Source organism: Orcinus orca, chromosome 18 (genome assembly GCF_937001465.1).
Source record: "Orcinus orca chromosome 18, mOrcOrc1.1, whole genome shotgun sequence".
Taxonomy (NCBI): Eukaryota; Metazoa; Chordata; class Mammalia; order Artiodactyla; family Delphinidae; genus Orcinus; species Orcinus orca.
In genome coordinates this window covers 59,582,846-59,604,143 of record NC_064576.1, presented here as the reverse complement: position 1 = coordinate 59,604,143, position 21,298 = coordinate 59,582,846, and the positions used below count along the sequence as shown (strand labels likewise).

General features: G+C 39.6%; 1 protein-coding gene across 2 annotated transcripts in view; it reads left to right on the top strand.

Annotated features, from left to right (window-relative positions):
* The first annotated feature begins 531 nt into the window (after nucleotides 1–531).
* Nucleotides 532–21,298, top strand: part of MED4 (mediator complex subunit 4) — a 132,900-nt gene continuing 112,133 nt past the window's right edge. Inside the window, exons 1-2 of one of the 2 annotated variants that reach the window (XM_033436835.2) lie at nucleotides 532–668; nucleotides 12,685–12,748. In XM_033436835.2, the coding sequence (XP_033292726.1) occupies nucleotides 12,744–12,748 (5 nt within the window). In that variant the 5' untranslated portion in view covers nucleotides 532–668; nucleotides 12,685–12,743. Of the gene's footprint in view, nucleotides 669–4,771; nucleotides 4,949–12,684; nucleotides 12,749–21,298 lie in introns of those variants that run through there. The other variant, XM_049701073.1, reaches the window with a different exon arrangement.

Here is a 21,298-nt window from a genome sequence, read left to right as displayed (position 1 = left end):
ACAGAAGGCAGGTCGTCTGCCGTTTTGAATCCAATTTTGGTACAGCAAAAGAGGAATATAAAATCAGTACGAAGAAATTTCTTTCCATGAATTTCTTAGATGCTTGACTAAATTTCCAGAGAGTTAGTTCCATCTTTTCTGTGTACTTTTAAAAAATTAGACATTTACGTAGTGTTACTCACCCTTTTGAGCCCTAACAAAAGTTCTCATGCCCAGGGTCGCTAGAGCCAACAGAACAAAACCGAGTTTGGTTCAGGAGCAAAGGAAAGATTTTTTTTCTTTCATCAAAGCACGGAGAGCAAGGAGCGAGCTCGGCCTCTGGAGCACTTAGCGCCACAGGCTGTGGGCGGGGCTGCGCCACAGGCTGTGGGCGGGGCTGCTTTCCAGGGATCCCTTCAGCGGGGAGGGGGCAGGGTTCTGGCGGGTGGTCGCGGCTGCTCAGTTCGCGCTCCAGGTCGCAGAGCCGGCGCAGCGTCTCTGCACACTGCCCGCCGCTGCCATCTTGAACTCGGGTGTGGAGCGTGGCTTCTGCACACGGCCCGCCCAGCTGAGGTGCCGGCACAGCCGTTTTGCACCAGGAACTCTGGTGTAAAGTGTGGAGTTGCGAGTCCTCTGCGCGCGGCCCTCTATGAGCAGGTGAAACTAGACTAAGCACAGAGGAAACAAAGGTTAGACTTTATTTTCTATTTTTATTTCCTAGGAATTGTTAATGGGCTTGGCCGGTGACAGTAGGACATGTATGAGCACCTGAAGGCAGACTCCATCTAACACTGATTGATTGATCTTTAATTTCTTTATTTTACTTATTTACTTTTGGCTGCGTTGGGTCTTCGTTGCTGCGCCCGGGCTTTCTCTATTTAGTGGTGAGTGGGGGCTACTCTTTGTTGTGGTGCAAGGACTTCTCATCACGGTGGTTTCTCTTGTTGGGGAGCAGGGGCTCTAGGCGTGCCGGCTCAGTAGTTGTGGCACGGGGGCTTCAGTAGTCGTGGCACACGGGCTCAGTAGTTGTGGCTCGCGGGCGCTAGAGCGTAGGCTCAGTAGTTGTGGTGCACGGGCTTAGTTGCTCTGTGGCATGTGGGATCTTCCCGGACCAGGGCTCGAACCTGTGTCCCCTGCATTGGCAGGTGGATTCTTAACCACTGCGCCACCAAGGAAGTCCCTAACACCGGGGTTTTTTTAATGTATTAGTTACCCTAGGATCTAATTAAAAGTCCCCATGTGATCCCTAAATGTTTTTTTCTTCTTTAATTTTTAACCTTTTCCCCACAACTGAGACAAAAACGATGCTAACCTCCTGTGAATTCTGCTGAGTTATTTAACATTCTGACACTTCAGTGAAATAAAGAAAGAGATATCACTTAAGCCTAACTCTGAAAATATTATTTAAAGTGTAGGTGCATTCATTAGCAGAACATATGGCAACATATGTTATCTCCTGGGAATATTTTCATAAACTTAACTTCTAAATAACTTTTAAAATTAATTTGTCTGGAAGCTTTATGAGAATGGCTAAGATAGTCTAACCATGGTTTGAGATACCACATCTCTAAATATTTTTGTATATTATACCTTATATTTCATATATACTCATTAATTACATTTAAGGCATATGTGCAGTTTAAATCTAGGTCAAAATAGAAAAAAAAAAGGGCTGGGCGGGAAATTTAAAAACTAACTTGGCTGGCTTGGGACAGACAAATTTCTGAAAACCAAAATGTGAAATCTCATGTTCTCAAACTAAGTAGCCAGTGGACTTTGCCTTGTGTTCAGTGTTTTACCTAACAGAATCAAAGTCCTGGTAAAAGATTTCAAGAAGTCTTCTGATAGTTCATTTTCTGCCTAGTCCAAGAACAGACTGCAATCCAATCTCATGGGAAGGTCATTCTTCTTTAGACACAACAAAATTACTTTCCTTATGATCATTGAAAAAAAAAGTATTCAAAAATCAGACAAAAACTTGAATTCTTTTTGTCTCCTACACAACTGCAGTCAACTGAGCTGTGGTCAAAAATCACTAAAGTGAACTTTCCAACTTGGGACCCCAAGATACATTGCATCTGACAATAGTTATTAAGCAAGAAAAACATTCATAAAGCAGCATAATTAATGGGCTAGAATCAGTAAGGGCTTTATTCCACACTTAGTCTTCATGGCTTCTAGGTGGTAGCACAACCCCTAGCCATAGATACTAATGAGGAGGCTATTTCCTATTAACGCAGGGATCATTTTCTAGATCACCGTGACAGTCTATGACTAGCTAAAACTGTCCCTGTATTCCTAGCCCTTAGTAGACACAAAGACCTGGGAAAGAACTTACAATGAGTTATTGACAAATAAACCCTTAGAACCTACTGGCACAGTTAACCTGTGTTGCCCAGCTCAGACTCCTTGCTACTGTGCTCCTAGAGCAAGCAGAGGTAGGGCACATATTCTAGAGCTGTGGTTCTTAAACTTGGTGACAATTGCAAGATCTTTGGGCTGTTTTCTTCTCTTCGGTTCTGCCCCAGTACTCTCTATTTAAAAATATTTTAAGATTGTTGGATGCCAAAGAGGAGACTGTTAAAAATATATATCTTTAGCGAGGTAATAGCTGTAAAACAAATTAGGTTACAGCCAAAGGAGCTCCAGATGAGATAAAGTATAAGAAATGAACTGTGCTGTGTGACCCATGCCAGGGACAAAAAAAGGTCTTAAAGAAGTATGTTTAAGAGCTCCCTGTTACAGATTGTGCCCTACCAAGCACTCAGATATACAAAAGGAATTATTCTATTCCCCAGTTGGGGAATATGGGTCCCAAACCACTTTAACTGCAAAAGAATATGGGAAATGCAAATAAGCCCACCAAAGCAGCAGAAATCTACTTGGATTTTTACTTTGAATCTGGTATAATCAACTTCCTTCTGCTTTGAATCATTGCATAACAGGGAGGCCTTATACCCAAGAGAAAAATTGTTTGTGCTTTGAGTCAGAGAGCGTCTAAAGAGACTGTTTCTGAGTAATCTTTCATCTAGTTTTCCTCTGGCTAAATTTAAGAAAGGGGGGAAAGCCTTGATTTATGAAAACTCTAGAGAATCAAGATCCAAATATTTATTTAAAACCTCTTTTTTATATTTATAATTTCCCTTAAAGGATGTTTCAGGCAGATAAAATAGGAATAGAGCCAGAATATACCTTTTGAAGGCCAAGAGAAATTTAGGCATGTTAATATACCAAACACGCAGGTTTCTCCTTAGGATGTGTTTGTGGCTGGTTGATCACACTACACAAAAGGCCTGTAATCCCTCTTGAGAAAGTACCTGACCTAAGCCAGAAAGTATTGCTTATTTAACTGCTCTTTGCTTTCAGAGACCACACAGAGGGAAAAAATATTATAAAAGAAAATCAGATAAGATGCTAAAAGATAGACTGAGGAAGTAGTCTGCCTTTGGTTTCATCAGCGACAACAGCAAAGGAATAAAAAATAGTATCTTCTTCCTCTTTCTAAGTGCTCACTCAGGGCCATTTTTTTCAGGCATAGAAAAATTGGAGGAACAAACACAATAAGACACTCCCCGAAAGAACAAAATCTTGGAGAACTGCAAATAAACCTCTAGTCAATAGAAAAGAAAAAAAGTTACTAGTAGTTCAAGAAACGCCCGTATACTTAGGAATGTTCCTGAAGTAGCCTAATCTCAGTGATCACCCTTTAAGTTACTAAAAGGAGAAGCGGGGGTGGGGAGGTGATACCTCAGTGTGACTCTGCACTATTCAGAAGAGGATCATTTGTTCTTAACTCTTTCAACGCCTCTCAGCGCTGTGGGTCAAACCACCACCTATGGCGTATGCTGCTCCATATACACCATCCCTAGTTTTTCCTTTCTTTGGGTTATTCAGTTTCCAAACTTTGAAATTCATTTTTAGAGTGAACTAGTTACATTTTTGCAAAGAGAAAGATGATACTTTGGAGGCATAAGCAATTATTGTGTTATAGACCTTCCCAAGAAATAGTATGGCCGGCATTCTAAGACACCAGCTTTAAGTTAATGAAAATTAGAGTGCATGTAACAGACACAAATATATGTATACTGCAGACAAGGAGTGTTAATGGCATTTAAAATTTTTTATTTTATAGCTTTCTCTTCAATCTATTTTACCTTGCTTTCATATTAGTGCTAGGAAATAATTTCCCAATCCCATCTAGGGCAGTGCTAGGCATGTTAAGCAGAGACGGCAAACTCGATACTCCTGGGCCCAAGCAAATGATATAGTGAAGCTAGGCTTTTTTTTTCCCCCCATATTAAACAACTTAGAATAGTCTTCATTTTCATCGAAAAATAAAAAGGATCCAGTGTTGCTTGATCCTCCAGTTTTTAAGGGCAAGCTACAATCAGGGTTTCTATTTAAAACTTGACTTTTCAGTATTCAATTCAATTCAGTTTTTTAAAAAGCCGTTTGCCACAGTACATATACACTTTATAAAAGTCACATCTAAAATAATGATGAGAAAAGTCCCTTGTTAATAGCAAATAGGTCCCTTGTTAATAGCTAGTTGATAGCAAGTTGGTTGCAGAAAACTGCAAAGATACAGAAATACAGGAAGAGAGAATTGAGCAAAGAGGGTGAGGCATACTATGAGAAGAAAGGACACGTGTCATTAAGAACAAGTGGTTCTACGAAGCAAGAATTTGAACTAATAAATCCTGTTGTCCAATGGAATGCATCCAAAAGGAAAATAAACAGCTGAGTTGAAGGAAGACAGATTTCCAAGGAGTCTTTCTAATGGAGTTCCCAAGGAAAGCCAATCTTTCAGAAGCTCTGGTATCCACGATCCAAATGGTATTTTTGAACAACTGAGGAGAGAGGCAAGACTAACACGCTTGAAGTCATGACTTAACGAAGAAGACAAGAGAGTGGAGAATTATTGCTCAACTGAAGTTAACCCTGAGCCCAAATGCACGGAACAGACAAGGTAATGTTCCCAAGGTGATGCTGCTCTCATTTGGGGCACTTCTCCTGCCCAGCCAAACTGAAAAATGTTACTTAAAGCAGGCTCCCTTTGGGAGAAACCTGAGGAGAATCTCACACACACACACACACACACACACACACACACACACACACACGCACACAGAAGAGGAAGCCAAAAGAGTGTTTTTCGTCTCACACATCCTGTGCTCTTTTCAGCTGCTATTTTGAAGGATAAACATTACATTTGTGGTTGAGTTTTTACCTAGGTTAAAGAAAAACAAAACAAAGCAGTACGGTCGTGAAAAGAAAAGACTTACAGAAGGAGCTGGTGACCTTGGAAATGCAAGCTGCTTTCCTGGTTTTAAAAACAAAATAAAACAAAGAAACCTTAAAAAAAGAGTGAAGACCTTGCATCTCTCTCCAGTGCCCACGGGGCCCCCAGCTGGTAACCTAAACACAAAGTCTCCATCAAGTGGGAATCTCTGAGCAGAGAAATGACGTGATTTACCTGTATAGCTGCATTCCAGTTTTAGGCTTCATTCAATTGGCATTTTATAAGGCAGGCCGTTTTGCTCAACTCCGGTTTTACTGAAGCTAGAATGTTTCCATATTCTTCTTAACTAGATAATTAAAGCCAATTTTATTTAGGAAGCTATCAGAATTTTTTTCTGGGTTTGAAGGCATCCTGCTTTACCAGTGGGTCGCTTCCATATAATCCTTTGTTTTCAGATTAGATACCAAAGGTGGCTCTTACTACTATATCCAGAAACCCTGCTGTCATCACACAGGACACCACTAAAGGCTATAGTTTCCTGATAGATTGGAGAATTTGACAGGTGGACAGATCCTTAGAGATCAACTTATATAGAACTGGTGGGGGCAGTGGGTGGGGGCAATGCTGGTCTACATATTACTGAGCCGCCTTGAAAAATGACTCAATGTGGCTGATAACATATGCATTGAAGGGTGCTGCAGAGTGGCTTCCTTAACACAGTCTGCAATGTGATTGACTTGCAATGGTGCCATTAGCTCAGTATTGGAAGATAAAAAGGGTTTCAGGGGACTTCCCTGGTGGTCCAGTGGTTATGAGTCCGTGCAGGGGGCCTGGGTTCAATCCCTGGTCAGGGAACTAGATCGCGCATGCTGCAACTAAAAGCCCTAATGCCGCAACTAAAGGTCCCACATACCGCAATGAAGATCCCGCATAGGGCAACAAAGATCCTGCGTTCTGCAGCTAAGACCCGGCACAGCCAAGTAAATAAATAAATAACTAAATAAAATATTAAAAAACAAAGAAAAGGGTTCAGGAACCCCCAGATGTATAATTCTTAAATCTCCCAATAACTGAAAAAGCATTATTGGATTGGAATCATATTCATTTCTTATGGCTGCTCTAACAAATTATCACAAATGTGATGGCTTAAAACAACAGAAATTTATTCTGTCACAGATCTGGAGGACAGAAGTCCTGAACTAGTATCACCAGACTGAAATCAAGATATTGGCAGAGCCACACTCTGGGAGAATCCATTCACTGACTCTTCCTGCTTCTGGTGGTTCTTGACATTCCTTGGCTTGTGGCCCCATCACTCAAATCTTCAAGTACAGCATCTTTAATCTTTCTCTGGTTCTTCCTCTCCTTCTCCCCCTCCTTCCCTTCTTCCTCCTTCTTCTCCTTCTTCTTCTACTTCTTTTCTCTCTTTCTCCCCACAACCCTCTCTCTCCCCCCCTCCCTTCTCCCCCCCCCCACAAAAAAAATATCCCTCTGCCTCTCTCTTACAAGGGCACATGTGATGGCATTTAGGGCCAACCAGATGATCCAGGATAATCTTTGTACCAAGATCCTTAACTTAATCACATTTGCAAAGACTGTTTTTCCAAATAAGGTAATATTTATAGGTTCTAGGGATTAGGACTTGTTATCTTTGGGATCATTATTCAGCCTACTATAGGCATACACTTCACGCTGTCACACACATGGTAATACACAATACCCACACTATTCTAGGAATCACCTCTGGGCTACTTGGATAACTCTAATTAATTAATAAATACTTACTGGACTTCCCTGGTGGCACAGTGGTTAAGAATCCACCTGCCAATGCAGGGAACATGGGTTCGAGCCTTGGTCCGGGAAGATCCCACATGCCGCGGAACAACTAAGCCCATGTACCACAACTACTGAGCCTGCACTCTAGAGCCTGCAAGCCACAACTACTGAAGCCTGCACGCCTAGAGCCCGTGCTCCGCAACAAGAGAAGCCACTGCGATGAGAAGCCTGCACACAGCAATGAAGAGTAGCCCCCGCTCCCCACAACTAGAGAAAAGCCCGTGCACAGCAACAAAGACCCAACACAGCCAAAAATAAATAAATAAATAAATAAATTAATTTTTAAAAATGAGTACTTACTGAGCACCTACTCTATGCAAAGTTGCAGCAGCAAAACAAAAAGAGTGGGAGGGACTTCCCTGGTGGTCCAGTGGTTAAGACTCTGTGGTCCCAATGCAGGGGTTGTGGGTTTGATCCCTTGTCGGGGAACTAAGATCCCACATGCTGTGTGGTGCAGCTAAAAAAGAAAAAAAAAAAAAAAAGTGTGAAACAAGATCCCTGCCTTGGAATAACAGACAAATATGGTTGGGAAGACGAGAGTAACACACAAGTGAAAAAAATAGAAACTCTGTAAGACAGAGGATATTCAAATGATATAGATTATATATGCTATAAATGTTCAAAGAAAGATGTTTATTTTATTTTTTAAATTTTAAGCAATTTAAAAGCCTGCGGTTGTTCAGAGGTAATCCATATGTTTTTCACTATTTGGGGAACTCCATATAAAATCACTTGTAATACATATAAAATACTGTTGAATAGAAAACTGGATAATAAACCTTAGTGGCATTACTGACTTTTGCAAAAGCTTGAAGTGGTATCCTTATATAGAATTGGTCACCTTCATTTTTAGAAAATCTGATATTGACCACAATGATGTTGATGATACCCCATAGTGAGTACAAATTGGCTTGTAAAAGATGAATTTCTTCAAAAATACAAATTTCAGGGGTTTATAGGCCCTCAAAGTTCCAGGAAATTAGAGTAAGAATAAAAAAATAAAATCAATAGCTATTTTTTGCTTTTCTGGCTAAAAATTGTTATTGCCATCATTATCATCAAAACAAGAATTAGAAGGCTATCAAGAGATGGTCTTAGTTTCAGCATGTTTGTCCAAAAACAAAACTGAAATAAATGAGAGAGAGTGGAGAGAGAAGGAGAAGCAGAAGCAGAGTTACTATATGATATTAGGTAAAAAAGATTTGGAATTAAAACAGTACGAGAAACAAGATTGCTATGTGATGGTAAAGCTATATTAACACATAAAATATTAACAATATTAAATCTAAATGCCCTAAGAAATAAGGCAAACATCTAAAACAAAAGCTAATACAGAAATACAGGAGGAAATAAATAGAACTATATTTGTAAGTGAAGACATTAAAAACCCACTGTCAATAGCAGGTTAATTAACCAATTAATTAATTATATAGCTGAACAAAGAAACAAGGAATAATTAACAGACATGGAGAGAAATGAATAGATTTTCTCCTTGAGAAATAAAATGCGATTCAAAGATGCATAATAAACACAAAAGACCATAATTCTACATGTCATTTTGTCTACAATACAAAAATAAAGGTAGAATTTAAAAGTAATCAACCACCTGGAAAGCATAGAACAGTGGGGTCAGAGAATAAATCAGAACTACTGATGAAACAGGGTATATTACCAGAAACAAGTTGTATACTCTTGAAAGTGTTCAATGAACATTGTAGTTGACAGTCCAACACCTGTCCCACTCAAATCATATTGAAGAGATTTGGTTATAAATTGGATACATACCCAGTTTTTGCCAATGGACATAAGTCTGTGAAGAAAAACTCTTCCTTTTATGAGAGAACCAAAAGATGAGATGACCTGTCTTCTTCCTCTAGACTTTGCCATATCTGGATATGACTTGGGATTATTTACCTACTTTGTTACTAATAGCAAATCTAAAAGCTAAAGGAACCTGGGTCTTTGATGGCATTATTGAAATAACATACTGACCCACTGCTGATCTTGCCTTACCTCTGATTAAGTTAGTTAAGCTATTTCCTTCTTAAGTCAGTTTTTATTGAGTTTTCTGTTACTGTACTGAAAAGAATCCTGGCTGATACCAGGTATAAAAATAAAGAAAATGTGTATCAGTGCAATTAAAAAAAAAAAAAGGAAGAAAGAAAGAAAGCAACACAATAGAGTGGCTAGCACTGAAACAGGGTTTGCTGTTGGCTGGGCACTGAGCTAAATACTTTATATACATTAACTCATTTTATCCTCAAAATACTCCTAATGAGGCGATTACCATCATAATCCCATTTAACAGATGACAAGCTATCTGTTGACAATTTGTAAGTGATTGGCAGAGCCAGAATTTGATGCCAGGCAGTCTAATTCCAGAATGTTCTTATATGCTATACTGCCTCTCACTTCTCTGTGTTTCTCTCTGATTTTCTTTTAAGTGGTTCTTCCAAATAAAGAGCTAAACAACTACATATCAACATTCCTAACTGCACTTGATAAGTGGTTAAAGGAGATATGCATACTGTATCAGTTATCAATTGTTGAGTAACAAAGCAGCCCCAAATTTTGTGGTTTAGAACAAAAACAATTATGGGGACTTCCCTAGTGGTCCAGTGGTTAAGAATCTGCCTTCCAGTGCAGGGGACGTGGGTTCGATCCCTGGTTGGGGAACTAAGATCCCTCATGCCGCGGGGCAACTAAGCCTGTGTGCTGCAACTACTGAGCCCGTGCGCTCTGGAGCTGAGCACCACAACTAGAGAGAAGCCCACCCACTGCAACAAAAGATCCCGCATGCCGCAACTAAGACCCGACGCAGCCAAATAAATAAATTAATTTTAAAAAAACGAAAACACACTCCATATCCACCAGAATAGCTATGAAAAAGACCAGAAGAGGATGTGTGAGGGTGTGGAGCAAAGAGACCTTTAAAACAAAAACATCTAATTTGCTGATAAATCTTTAATCTGGGCAGCACTCAGCAGGATTGCCCTATCTCTGCTCCCCCTCACAGCATTAGCAGGGGTGGCTAGTTTGAGAACTAGTGAGTCAAGATGACTCACTCACACGGCTGGCAAGTTGGTGCTGGCTTTGTACTGAGCTCAGCCAGCACTGTGGGTTGGGGCCCTCAGTACTGCTCCACCTGGGCCTCCTCGCAGTGGCTTGAGCTTTCTCACAGCAGGATGGCTCACTCCTAAGAGCAAGTATATAATCTGACATACTTACTTTGAACCCAAGCAGACACTGTATTGCATTTTTTTGGGTGGGGGGGAGGTATGCAGGCCTCTCACTGTTGTGGCCTCTCCCGTTGCGGAGCACAGGCTCCGGGTGCACAGGCTCAGCGGGCATGGCTCACGGGCCCAGCCGCTCCGCGGCATGTGGGATCTTCCCGGACCGGGGCACGAACCCGTGTCCCCTGCATCGGCAGGCGGAGTCTCAACCACTGCGCCGCCAGGGAAGCCCCTTGCATTTTTTTAACTTAGCCTTGGAGGTCACATCAGGTCACTTCTGCCAGAGTCATAAGGCCACCCAAAATCAAGGGGAAGAGCATAGAGCTCACCTCTCAATGGGAGAAGTGTGAAAGAAGAATGTGTGGGATGGTTTGGTTGTTAAAGACAGATTAGGAAAACACAGTCTGCCACAAACACTTTTATGCCTGCAACAATACAGACAGGAAGTCATTGAGTGGGAAAATGCAGTCACAAATGTTAAAAAAAAAAAAAAAGCCAATTTAAAGACTTCCAAAAGAATAAAAAATTTTGAACCCAGTGTTTGGCAAGGCTGAAGGTGCACTGCAAATTGGCACGCGTATTTGGAAAGCTGCGTGACAGTATTCATACTCTTTGACACAATATAAAAATATTCTTAGTTCTTTTTTTTTCACAATTTTATATATATATTGGAATCTATGTTTGCCAGGATTTTAAAACAGTAATCAGAGAGCATTTTTCTTCACTGCAAATGATTAAACAAAGAAAGATTAAATGAAGATGAAATCAAAACTTCAGAGTGCATAATTCTGGAGACCACATAATCACACATACGGAAAAAAATATTCTTAATTCTTTTTTTTTTTTTTTTTTTCTTAATTCTTAATACTAACAAGATGTCAGTAAATATGATGGTTTCCATCCTGTATGATAATTATATGGGTAGTAAAAATGGCAACTTTGTAGACTTGGAAATATAAGTAAACACACACACAAGACACACACTAATAAAACAGAACAAAAATAGTATGCATAAAATTTTAGAACAATGCAATATGTATAGATGTATACACTGGCAGATTAAAAGTGAATATGGAGCAGTAGAAATAGAATTTAATGGCCTTTGTGGTGTCTTTTTAATAAATTTGCTTAAATGTATAGTATTGATATATAATTTTAATATAGTATGTAAATTAAATATATCACAAGCGCCAACGATCATAAATACAGTACATTAAAGAAAGAACTCACAAAAATAGAGCCATGCTACTTTATCATACATAGGCTAATACATACTACTTATTGCAAATGTTGAGTGTCTAGTTAAGAATAATTTGCTTGCCCTTTAGAATTTAGAAGAATTCTTGGGTTATAAATTGGAGGATTGCTGGCACATCGTAAAATAACGGTCTATGGAAATTAATTACCACCCCAAAATTTCTTTTAAAATCCTGGTAGAACTCTCTCTCTAGAAGATTGACGTGAGATGAAGGACTATAAGGAAAGACCTCCCTACCCACCTGCCTCAGTCCCTCAAAATTACAAAAATTATAAAGACAAAGAAAAAATGCATACTGTTGCTTAAAAATAACAAAATATGCTACCAGTAGGTCTAAATTTTTGAAGAATTCCAGAACTACTGAAAGCTTATATCATCTGATCAATAGAGCAAACATCAGTTTAAAACCTAGTGCAGATTGTAACCAGTGTTGCAATGGGGATGCGGTGTTGATGGTGGGGAGGCTGTGTGTGGGCTGGGGAGGGAGTGTGTGGGAACAGTCTGTACTTCCTGCTTAATTTTGCTGTGAACTTAAAACTACTCTGAAGAATGAAGTCTATTCATAAAAAAGACAACAACTAGACACCCTAGTGCATCAGAGATTCTAGAGGTAGGAATAACTCAAGTTATGTTGGAATGTTCTAAGCTTATCAAGTAAGACCCCTTTCCTTTCCTTTCCATTGTCGTGCTATTGCCTTACCATGACTAAGATTGTTTTTTCCATTGCACATCAATAAGCAGGTTTGACATGATGCAACAGCTTTCTCTAATTTTATTGCGCAATGGTAGTGAGTAGAGCACTGAGTCAGTTGGAGAAAAAACAGCATATCTTAAGTCAGGTGAATAAGACCACTTCAATAATAGTAGCCCTCAAACTGCGTCTTTACTGTACTTTACAATGAGTAGTTAATTGTAATAAGCTAATTGTCCACATATTATAGCATAGCAAAGTAGAAAGCCAGAAGTTGCATGACCTCCCCAAACCTGTCAAACAATAGAACAATTGGAATATCTCATAATTCCTAACTTTCTGATATTCCCTTGGACTTCTAAGAGGGACTTGAGGCTCAGATAGACTTAATTAGACTCTGATAATGAAAATAGCTTAACACGTATTGAGCACTATTATATTCCAGGTACTATGCCAAGTGCTTGATGTGTATTACCTCAGAAGATCCATCCACAGGACAGCTCTATGAGGTAAGTATTACTATTATTATTCCCGTTTTACAAGTGAGAAAACTGAGGTCCAGAGATGTTTAAGCAATGTGCTAAAGTCTTACAGCTGGTTAAGTGGCAGAGTCCAGTGTGAATTGGGCAGTTTGGCTCCAGAGCCCATGCTCTTGATTTTATGTGTAGGGGAGACACTTTGGGGCTATGGACTGGAGGGGTGGAGAGCTTTGAAGAGTTTTTATGGGGTGGGAGTCGAGAAATGAATCATACTGTTGGGCAGTCCAGACGCTTCAAGAGGAGTTGTTGCTGCCTGGAAGTAAATGCTGATTCTCCTTCCAACAGGTTATTATCTTACTCGATTACTCTTTCTCTTGACATCTTTTCTTCCTTTTTTTCCTGTGGATTGATATCAAGCTTAAGGAGGGGTGGCCACCAATTACAAGCCAGCAGTCCTCGTATGCAGAACAGTGTGTACACATGGAAAAGCAGTTTAGGCATAGCAGAGGGAGGCTCACGTATGGTGATCTTTCAAATTTCAAAGCAAAATATGGGGAGCATAGTTTCATTCGTTTGCCACGTTGATGTGTTTAAAATTACGTCTGTTATTGGTTTTGTCTTTGTCAAGATTTTCATAGAAAGCTATATATCTGTACTGTACTAACTGGTGACCATATTCTTAAAACTGTAATACTTATATAGGCTCATTGTAACAAAAAAATCAAAGAGTACAGATTTGTATAGAACAAAAACTTTTCACTTGGATCAGAAACTTAAATGTAAAGATGAGCCTATAAAATAACTGGAGGAAAACATTGGTGAATTTAAATAATAATCTTGGAGGGAAGGAAGAACTCTAAGTATAAAACAGTATCCTGACATGATGAGGGAAGACGTCAACACATTAGACTGCATAAAACTTTTTCATGAAAAATGTACCATAAACTACAGTGATTAGCAAAAGCAGGAACACAAAATTTAACACCTATAATAAACAGCTATTTGAAAAATATATACAAAGAGCTACTTCAAATCAGTAAGAAAAATAAAATTAAGTAGAAAAGTAGGCAAAGAATATAGTTTACAAAAAAAAAAAAACCATAAAAATGCTTTGACCTAACTCATGAATAAAATATTAATGCACTAATGAGATGTAATTTTCATCTGATTACCAAAGGTTTAAGCTTTTTATAATACCCAGTATTGGCAGGGGTGTGAAGAAAAAAGTATGCTCACATATACATATAAGAGTGTAAATTATTGAAACCTTTTAGAAGACAATATAGCAGTATTTATGACCATTTAAAATTCTCAGTCTTATAGACCAAGCAATTCTATTAGGAATTTATCATATGTACATATTAATTCAGACACTCCAAAATATGTGTCATTGTGCCATTGTTTGTTTTTAATAGGGAAAAGCTGTAATAACCTAAATGTTCTTCCGTACAGGAAAGGATAAACTCTGACATTTCCCTTTGACAAAATACCATCCAGTATTTAAAATAATGAAGCAGGACTAAATGTGCTTACTTGAAAAGATGTTTAGAATACATGATTTAGTGAAAAAAGCTATTTGCAGTATAATATCTATGAAATGATCCCATTTGGGAATGTGTGTTTTGTAGTGTATGCATGTATTGGTTAGGATGCTTTTGTTGTAAGTAAACAGATAATCATGAAATTGATCAGATCCCATAATTTGAAGTGTAGAGGCTGGTTGGGTTTACAGTTTAGCTTTAGTGGCTTAATCTGCTGTCTCAGCTCCGTTTCCCTGATTCTCCTGGCTCAGCCTCCTCTGCTGACTTCTCAGACTGGTTCTAGCAGTTCTGACCCTCATCTCCAATCATGGTTCTCTTGAGAGGAAGCCCTCCCCCCAGCAAATTTCCCCTTGCATCTCATTGGTCTGTACTGAATCACAGCAGTGACTCGTGAGCCCATTCTCAGCTGGATCCCCCGGACAGGGAAATACCCTGCATGGATAGCTTAGGTCTGGCTTTCTGAATCAGGTACCAGCAAGGGAGGATTTAACATGATTGTCTGAGACCCATTAGAGTTCACCCAAGAGGTGAAGTCAAGGTCATCCTACCCCCACCCCTCCCCCAAAAAGTCCCAAACAAATAAATGGCAACTGGACGTGAAATGGAATGGAAGGGAATTAGGGCTATGGGGTAGAAAGCGATTTCTTTTTTCATTTCTTAGCCTTCTACACCATTAATTTTTTTTTTTTAACATAGCTGCATGTGTCTGACTCAGGATCACAGCAGGAATCCTATGAACAGATGGCATACTCAAAAGAGTTTAATGAAGAGACTAATAAAGAGATGATTTACCAATGCATGGGTGAGGTTAAAGGAACAAAAAATGGGATGGGTAAGCTTGCAGGGACTAGCAACAGCAGGAAGTTGTTCCTAGCCCTAGGCCTGCAGGGGCCAGGGGTGTGCAGTCAGAGTGGGGAACGGTGTTAAGGGAGCCTAGAGTGAGCTGGTGCTGAGGAAGAGGAATGAAGAGCAGCCGCTGCCTGAACAGTTGTGAGGCAGGAAGGTAGTGCTTGTGTGGGTGATAAATGAATACCTCATGCCCTTCAGTCTCCTGATGGTGCTTCCCATTTGCCAACCCAGCTGCAACCAGAAACCAGAGGGCAAGGGGAAGGCAATCTGTAGAAGTCCGCCTCCTGGGACTCAGAGCAGGGAGTGGTTAGGGAATGGCTGACTAGGGACAAGTGGAGCAAACAGCCAGCACAGCATATATTACCTAATTGAAAACATCGATACTTTTTTAAAATTAAAAAAATGTGGGAAATCCTACACATGCTACGACATGGATGAACCTTGAGGACATTATGCTAAGTGAAATAAATCAGTCCCAAAAGGACAAATACGATTATGATTCTCCTATATGAGGTAACTAAAATAGTCAAATGCAGAGAAACAGAAAGTAGGATGGTGGTTGCCAGAGGCGGGGGTGGGGTGGGGGGGTGGGGTGGGGGAGGGGAAATGCAGAGTCATTGTTCAGTGGGTATATGGTTTCAGTTTTGCAAGATCAAAAGAGTTCTGGAAACTGGTTGCACAACAGCGTCAATATACTTAACACTACTGAACTGTACACTTAAAAATGATTATGATGGATTATGGCCATTTTAATAAGCATGAAGGGTATCTCATTGTTTTAATTTGTAACTCCTTCATAACATACTAAGTTGAGCATCTTTTCATATGCATATCTTCCATCTCTACATCTTCTTTGGTAAAGTGTCTATTCAGGTTTCTTCCCTATTTTTTGATTGGGTTGTTTGTTTTATTATTGTTGAGTTTTAAGGGTTGTTTGTATATTTTGGATAACAGTCCTTTATCAGATATATCTTTTACAAATATGTTCTCAGTCTGTGGTTTGTCTTCTCATTCTCTTGCAAATGCCTTTTGTAGATCAGAAGTTTTAAATTTTAATAAGGTCCAGTTTATCCATTCTTTCTTTCACTAACAATACCCAAAACTAGGAGCGACAGGAATTCTCATTCATCGCTAGTGGGATACAAAATGATGCAGCCTCTGGAAGACAGTTTGACAGTGTCTTGCAAAACTAAACATTCTTTTACCATATGATTTAGCAGTCATGCTCCTTGATTTTACCCAAATGAGTTGAAAACTCATGTTCACACAAAAACCTGCACACAGATGAGCAGCTTTATTCATAACTGCCAAAACTTGGAAGCAACCAAGATGTCCGTCAGTAGGTGAATGGCTAAATAAACTGGGGTACATCCAGACAATGTAATATTTGTGCTAAAAAGAAATGAGCTATCAAGAGATGAAAAGATGCGGAGGAACCTTAAAAGTATATGACTAAGTGAAAGAAGCCAATCTGAAAAGGCTACCTACTGTATGATTCCAACAATACGATATTTTGGAAAAAGCAAAAGTCTGAAGACAGTGAAAAGGTCAGTGGTTGTCAGGGGTTAGGAGGAAGAGAGGGATGAAGAGGTGGAATTCAGAGGATTTTTAGGGCAGTGAAACTAGTTGGTATGATACTATAATGGTGGCTACATGTCATTGTACATTTGTCTAAACTCAAGGAATGTGCAACACCAAGAGTGAATCCTGATGTAAACTATGGACTCTGGGTGATGATGATGAGTCAGTGGAGGTTCATCAATTGTAACAGATGCAACAGTCTGGTGGGAGATTTTGATATGGGAGAGGCTGTATGTACATGGCGGGGGGAGGTATATGGGAAATCTCTGTACCTTTGACTCAGTTTTGCTGTGAACCTAATACTGCTCTAAAAAATAAAGTCTCTTTTTTTAAAATGGTTATGATAGTACATTTATGTTATGTGTTTTTAACCACAATTTTTTTAGGATGTGAGAGTCTTTTCTTTCTTCCTCACTCCCTAATCTCACCAGCAAAAAAGACCATCAAAGTGTTCATATTTTTAATCAAGTTTTAAACTTCACACTCTTTTATTTTCTGGAGATGATGATTTTAAAGCAATACTGTGCTCAGAGAGGGGTCCTGACTACAGAAATACAGATTTGTGAGTTACCAGCATGGGTGTGATACTTCTATCATGGACATGGATGAAATCTCCAGGTACTATGTGCAAAGAAGGCAGGAGAGGCTGAGGAGGAACCCAGGGAAACCTAAATTAAGGAACCCAGGGAAACCCAGAGAGAGAAGGAGGAGTCGGCCAAGAAGAATGAAAAATTAACAAAGAACCAATATGAAGGCAGGAACCAAGGACAGAGAGCTTTTTAAGTATAAACACATACATCCAAGTCACAGTGAGATGCCACTTCACACTCTTTAGGATGGCTATTATTTTTGAAAAGAGAAAAACAAGTGCTGACAAGGATGTGGAAAAAATGCACTGCTGGTGGGAATGTAAAACGTTTTAGCCATGTGGAAAACAGTTTGGCAAGTCTTCAACAAGTTAAACATAGAATTATCATATTGTAATAGGGAAGAACTTTTGTATTCTATTGTAAGTTAATCACTAAAGGGATGTTGCCTATAAGCCTAAAGTATACATAATGGCCTATCTCTGGGAACCCTGTCTCTCAGGTAATAAACATTAAGCTAAAATACCTTTGTTTAGCTGACAGAAAACATCCTGACCAGGCCCACCTATTGAATGACTACAGGAAAGAAGAAATTAATACATCTCCTCCTGAGTCTGGCTGGGACCAGGACTTTACCCCCTTCCCTTTTAGTATAAAAGAAGCCTGGATTCTAACTCAGGGAAGGTGGTTCTTTAGGACACGAGTCCACCATCTTCTTTGTCTGCTGGCTTCCAAATAAAGTCGCTACTCCTTGCCCAACAACTCGTCTCTTGATTTATTGGCCTGTTGTGCAGTGAGCACTATGAGCTTGGACTAGGTAACAATACGATCCAGAAATTCCACTACTCAAAAGATTGAAAGCAGGGACTCAAACAGATATTTGTATATGAGTGTTCATACAGCATTATTCACCATAGCCAAAAAGTGGAAAAACATCCTAATTGTCCACTTTTGGATAAACAAAATCAATAAACAAAATGTGGTATATACATACAATGGAATATTATCATCTTAAAAGGGAATGAAGTTCTGCTACAACATGGATGAATCTTGAAAACATTATGCTAAGTGAAATAAGTCAGACACAAAAAGGCAAATAGTGTATGATTCCACTTATATAAGGTACCTACAATAGGCAAATTCATAGAGACAGAAAGTAGAATAGAGGTTACCAGGGGCTGGAGGGTAGGGGAGACTGGGGAGTTATGACTTAGTGGGTATAGAGGTTCATTTTGGAAAGGTGAAAAAGTTCTGTGGATGGATGGTGGTGATGATTGCATGACAATGTGAATGTATTTATGCCGCTGAACTGTATACTCAAAATGGTTAGAATGGTACATTTTATGTTATGTATATCTTACCACACAAAAAATAATAAAGGCATGAAAGGAGCCAGACACTAAAGAGTACACACTGTATGAGTCCATTTATATGAAGTTCAAGAACAGGCAAACCTAACTGGAGGTGGGTAGGGTCTGAGCAGCAGCTACCTTAATATATGTGTGTTGGGGGGGGGGAAGGAAGTTGGAGCAAAAGAAAAACACAGTGTACATTTCAAGGAGTTTTGAAAAGGGGGCAAATCGGGTAATGTTAGCTAGGAAAGCCTAGAATGAAGTTCTTTTTTTTTAGGAAAAAGAAAGTCGAATATATTTTTAGTTTAAGGAACAGATGGACAGGGAAGGATGACACAGAGGGGAAGAGACGGATGACATTCTGAGATATGAGGGGAGAGGATGTGGAGGGGAACGTCTGGGGCCATCCTCGGAAAAGCATAGGGCACCTCTCCCACTGTGACTATGGGACAAAGGGCAAGGATGGGCAAGGATTAGCCAGGTGAGGATGTAGAAGAGAAGCATAATAAAGTTGCACGGTCTTTATTTCACTATACTCAATGGGCTTCACCTAGCCTGTTTAATATCTCCAACATCCCTCCAAATTCTAACCATTCTAGTCTGTTGCTCTCTCTAAAACTGAGCTTGATCAGTATCCACCACCTTAAAAATCATTTCTGTTGAAGTTTTCCTTGTCTGAACGTATAGGTATTTGATGAGAAGACCTCTACAGTTTATTCAAGGCTCATGATTTTGTTTTAACATGGATGTGAATTTTAGAATAAAACGGTTGGAAAATATATGTATTTTTTTACATCTTTATTGGACTATAATTGCTTTACAATGTTGTGTTAGTTTCTGCTGTATAACAAAGTGAATCAGCTATACATATATCCCCGTATCCCCTCCCTCTTGCAACTTCCTCCCACCCTCCTTATCCCACCTCTCTAGGTGGTCGGAGAGCACCGACCTGTGCTATGCAGCTGCTTCCCACTGGCTATCTGTTTTACATTTGGTAGTATACATGTCAATGTTACTCTCTCATTTCGTCCCAGCTTACCCTTCCCCCTCCCTGTGTCCTCAGTCCATTTTCTATGTCTGCATCTTTATTACTGTCCTGCCTCTAGGTTCATCAGACCATTTTTTTTAGATTCCATATATACGTGTTAGCATATGGTATTTGTTTTTCTGTTTCTGACTTACTTCACTCTGTATGACAGATTCTAGGTCCATCCACCTCACTACAAATAACTCAATTTAGTTTCCTTTTTTTTTCCTTTAATAAATTTACTTATTATTTTTGGCTGCGTTGGGTCTTCATTGCTGCGTGTGGGCTTTCTCTAGTTGCGGTCAGTGGGGGCTACTCTTCACTGTGGTGCGTGGGCTTCTCATTGCACTAGCTTCTCTTGTGGACCGCGGGCTCTAGGTGCGCAGGCTCCATAGTTGTGGCTCGCAGGCTCTAGGGTGCAGGCTCAGTAGTTGCATCACACGGGCTTCATTGCTCCACAGCATGTGGGATCTTCCCAGACCAGGGATTGAACCCGTATCCCCTGCACTGGCAGGTGGATTCTTAACCACTGCACCACCAGGGAAATACTCAATTTCATTTCTTTTTATGGCTGAGTAATATTCCATTGTATATATGTGCCACATCTTCTTTATCCATTCATCTGATGATGGACACTTAGGTTGTTTCCATCTCTGGGCTATTGTACATAGTACTGAAGTGAACATTGTGGTACATGACTCTTTTTGAATTATGGTTTTCTCAGGGTATATGCCCACTAGTGGGATTGCTGGATCATATGGTAGTTCTATTTTTAGTTTTTTAAGGAACCTCCATATTGTTCTCCATAGTAGCTGTATCAATTTACATCCCACCAACAGCGCAAGAGGGTTCCCTTTTCTCCACACCTTCTCCAGAATTTATTGTTTGTAGATTTTTTGATGATGGCCATTCTGAATGGTGTGAGGTGTTACCTCATTGTAGCTTCGATTTGCATTTCTCTAATGATTAGTGATGTTGAGCATCTTTTCATGTGTTTGTTGGCAATCTGTATATCTTTGGAGAAATGTCTATTTAGGTCTTCTGCCCATTTTTGAATTGGGTTGTTTGTTTTATTGATATTGAGCTGTGTGAGCTGCTTGTATCTTTTGGAGATTAATCCTTTGTCAGTTGCTTCATTTATAGATATTTTCTCCCATTCTGAGGGTTGTCTTTTACTGCTTTTTTATGCTTTCCTTTGCTGTGCAAAAGCTTTTAAGTTTCATTAGATCCCATTTGTTTATTTTTGTTTTTATTTCCATTTCTCTAGGAGGTGGGTCAGAAAGGATCTTGCTGTGATTTATGTCATAGAGTGTTCTGCCTGTGTTTTCCTCTAAGAGTTTTATGGTGTCTGGCCTTATATTTAGGTCTTTAATCCATTTTGAGTTTATCTGTGTGTATGGTGTTAGGGAGTGTTCTAATTTCATTCTTTTACATGTAGCTGTCCAGTTTTCCCAGCACCACTTATTGGAGAGGCTGTCTTTTCTCCATTGTATACTCTTGCCTCCTTTATCAAAGATAAGTTGAACATATGTGTGTGGGTTTATCTCTGGGCTTTCTATCATGTTCCATTGGTCTATATTTCTGGTTTTGTGCCAATACGATACTGTCTTGATAATTGTAGCTTTGTAGTTTGGTCTGAAGTC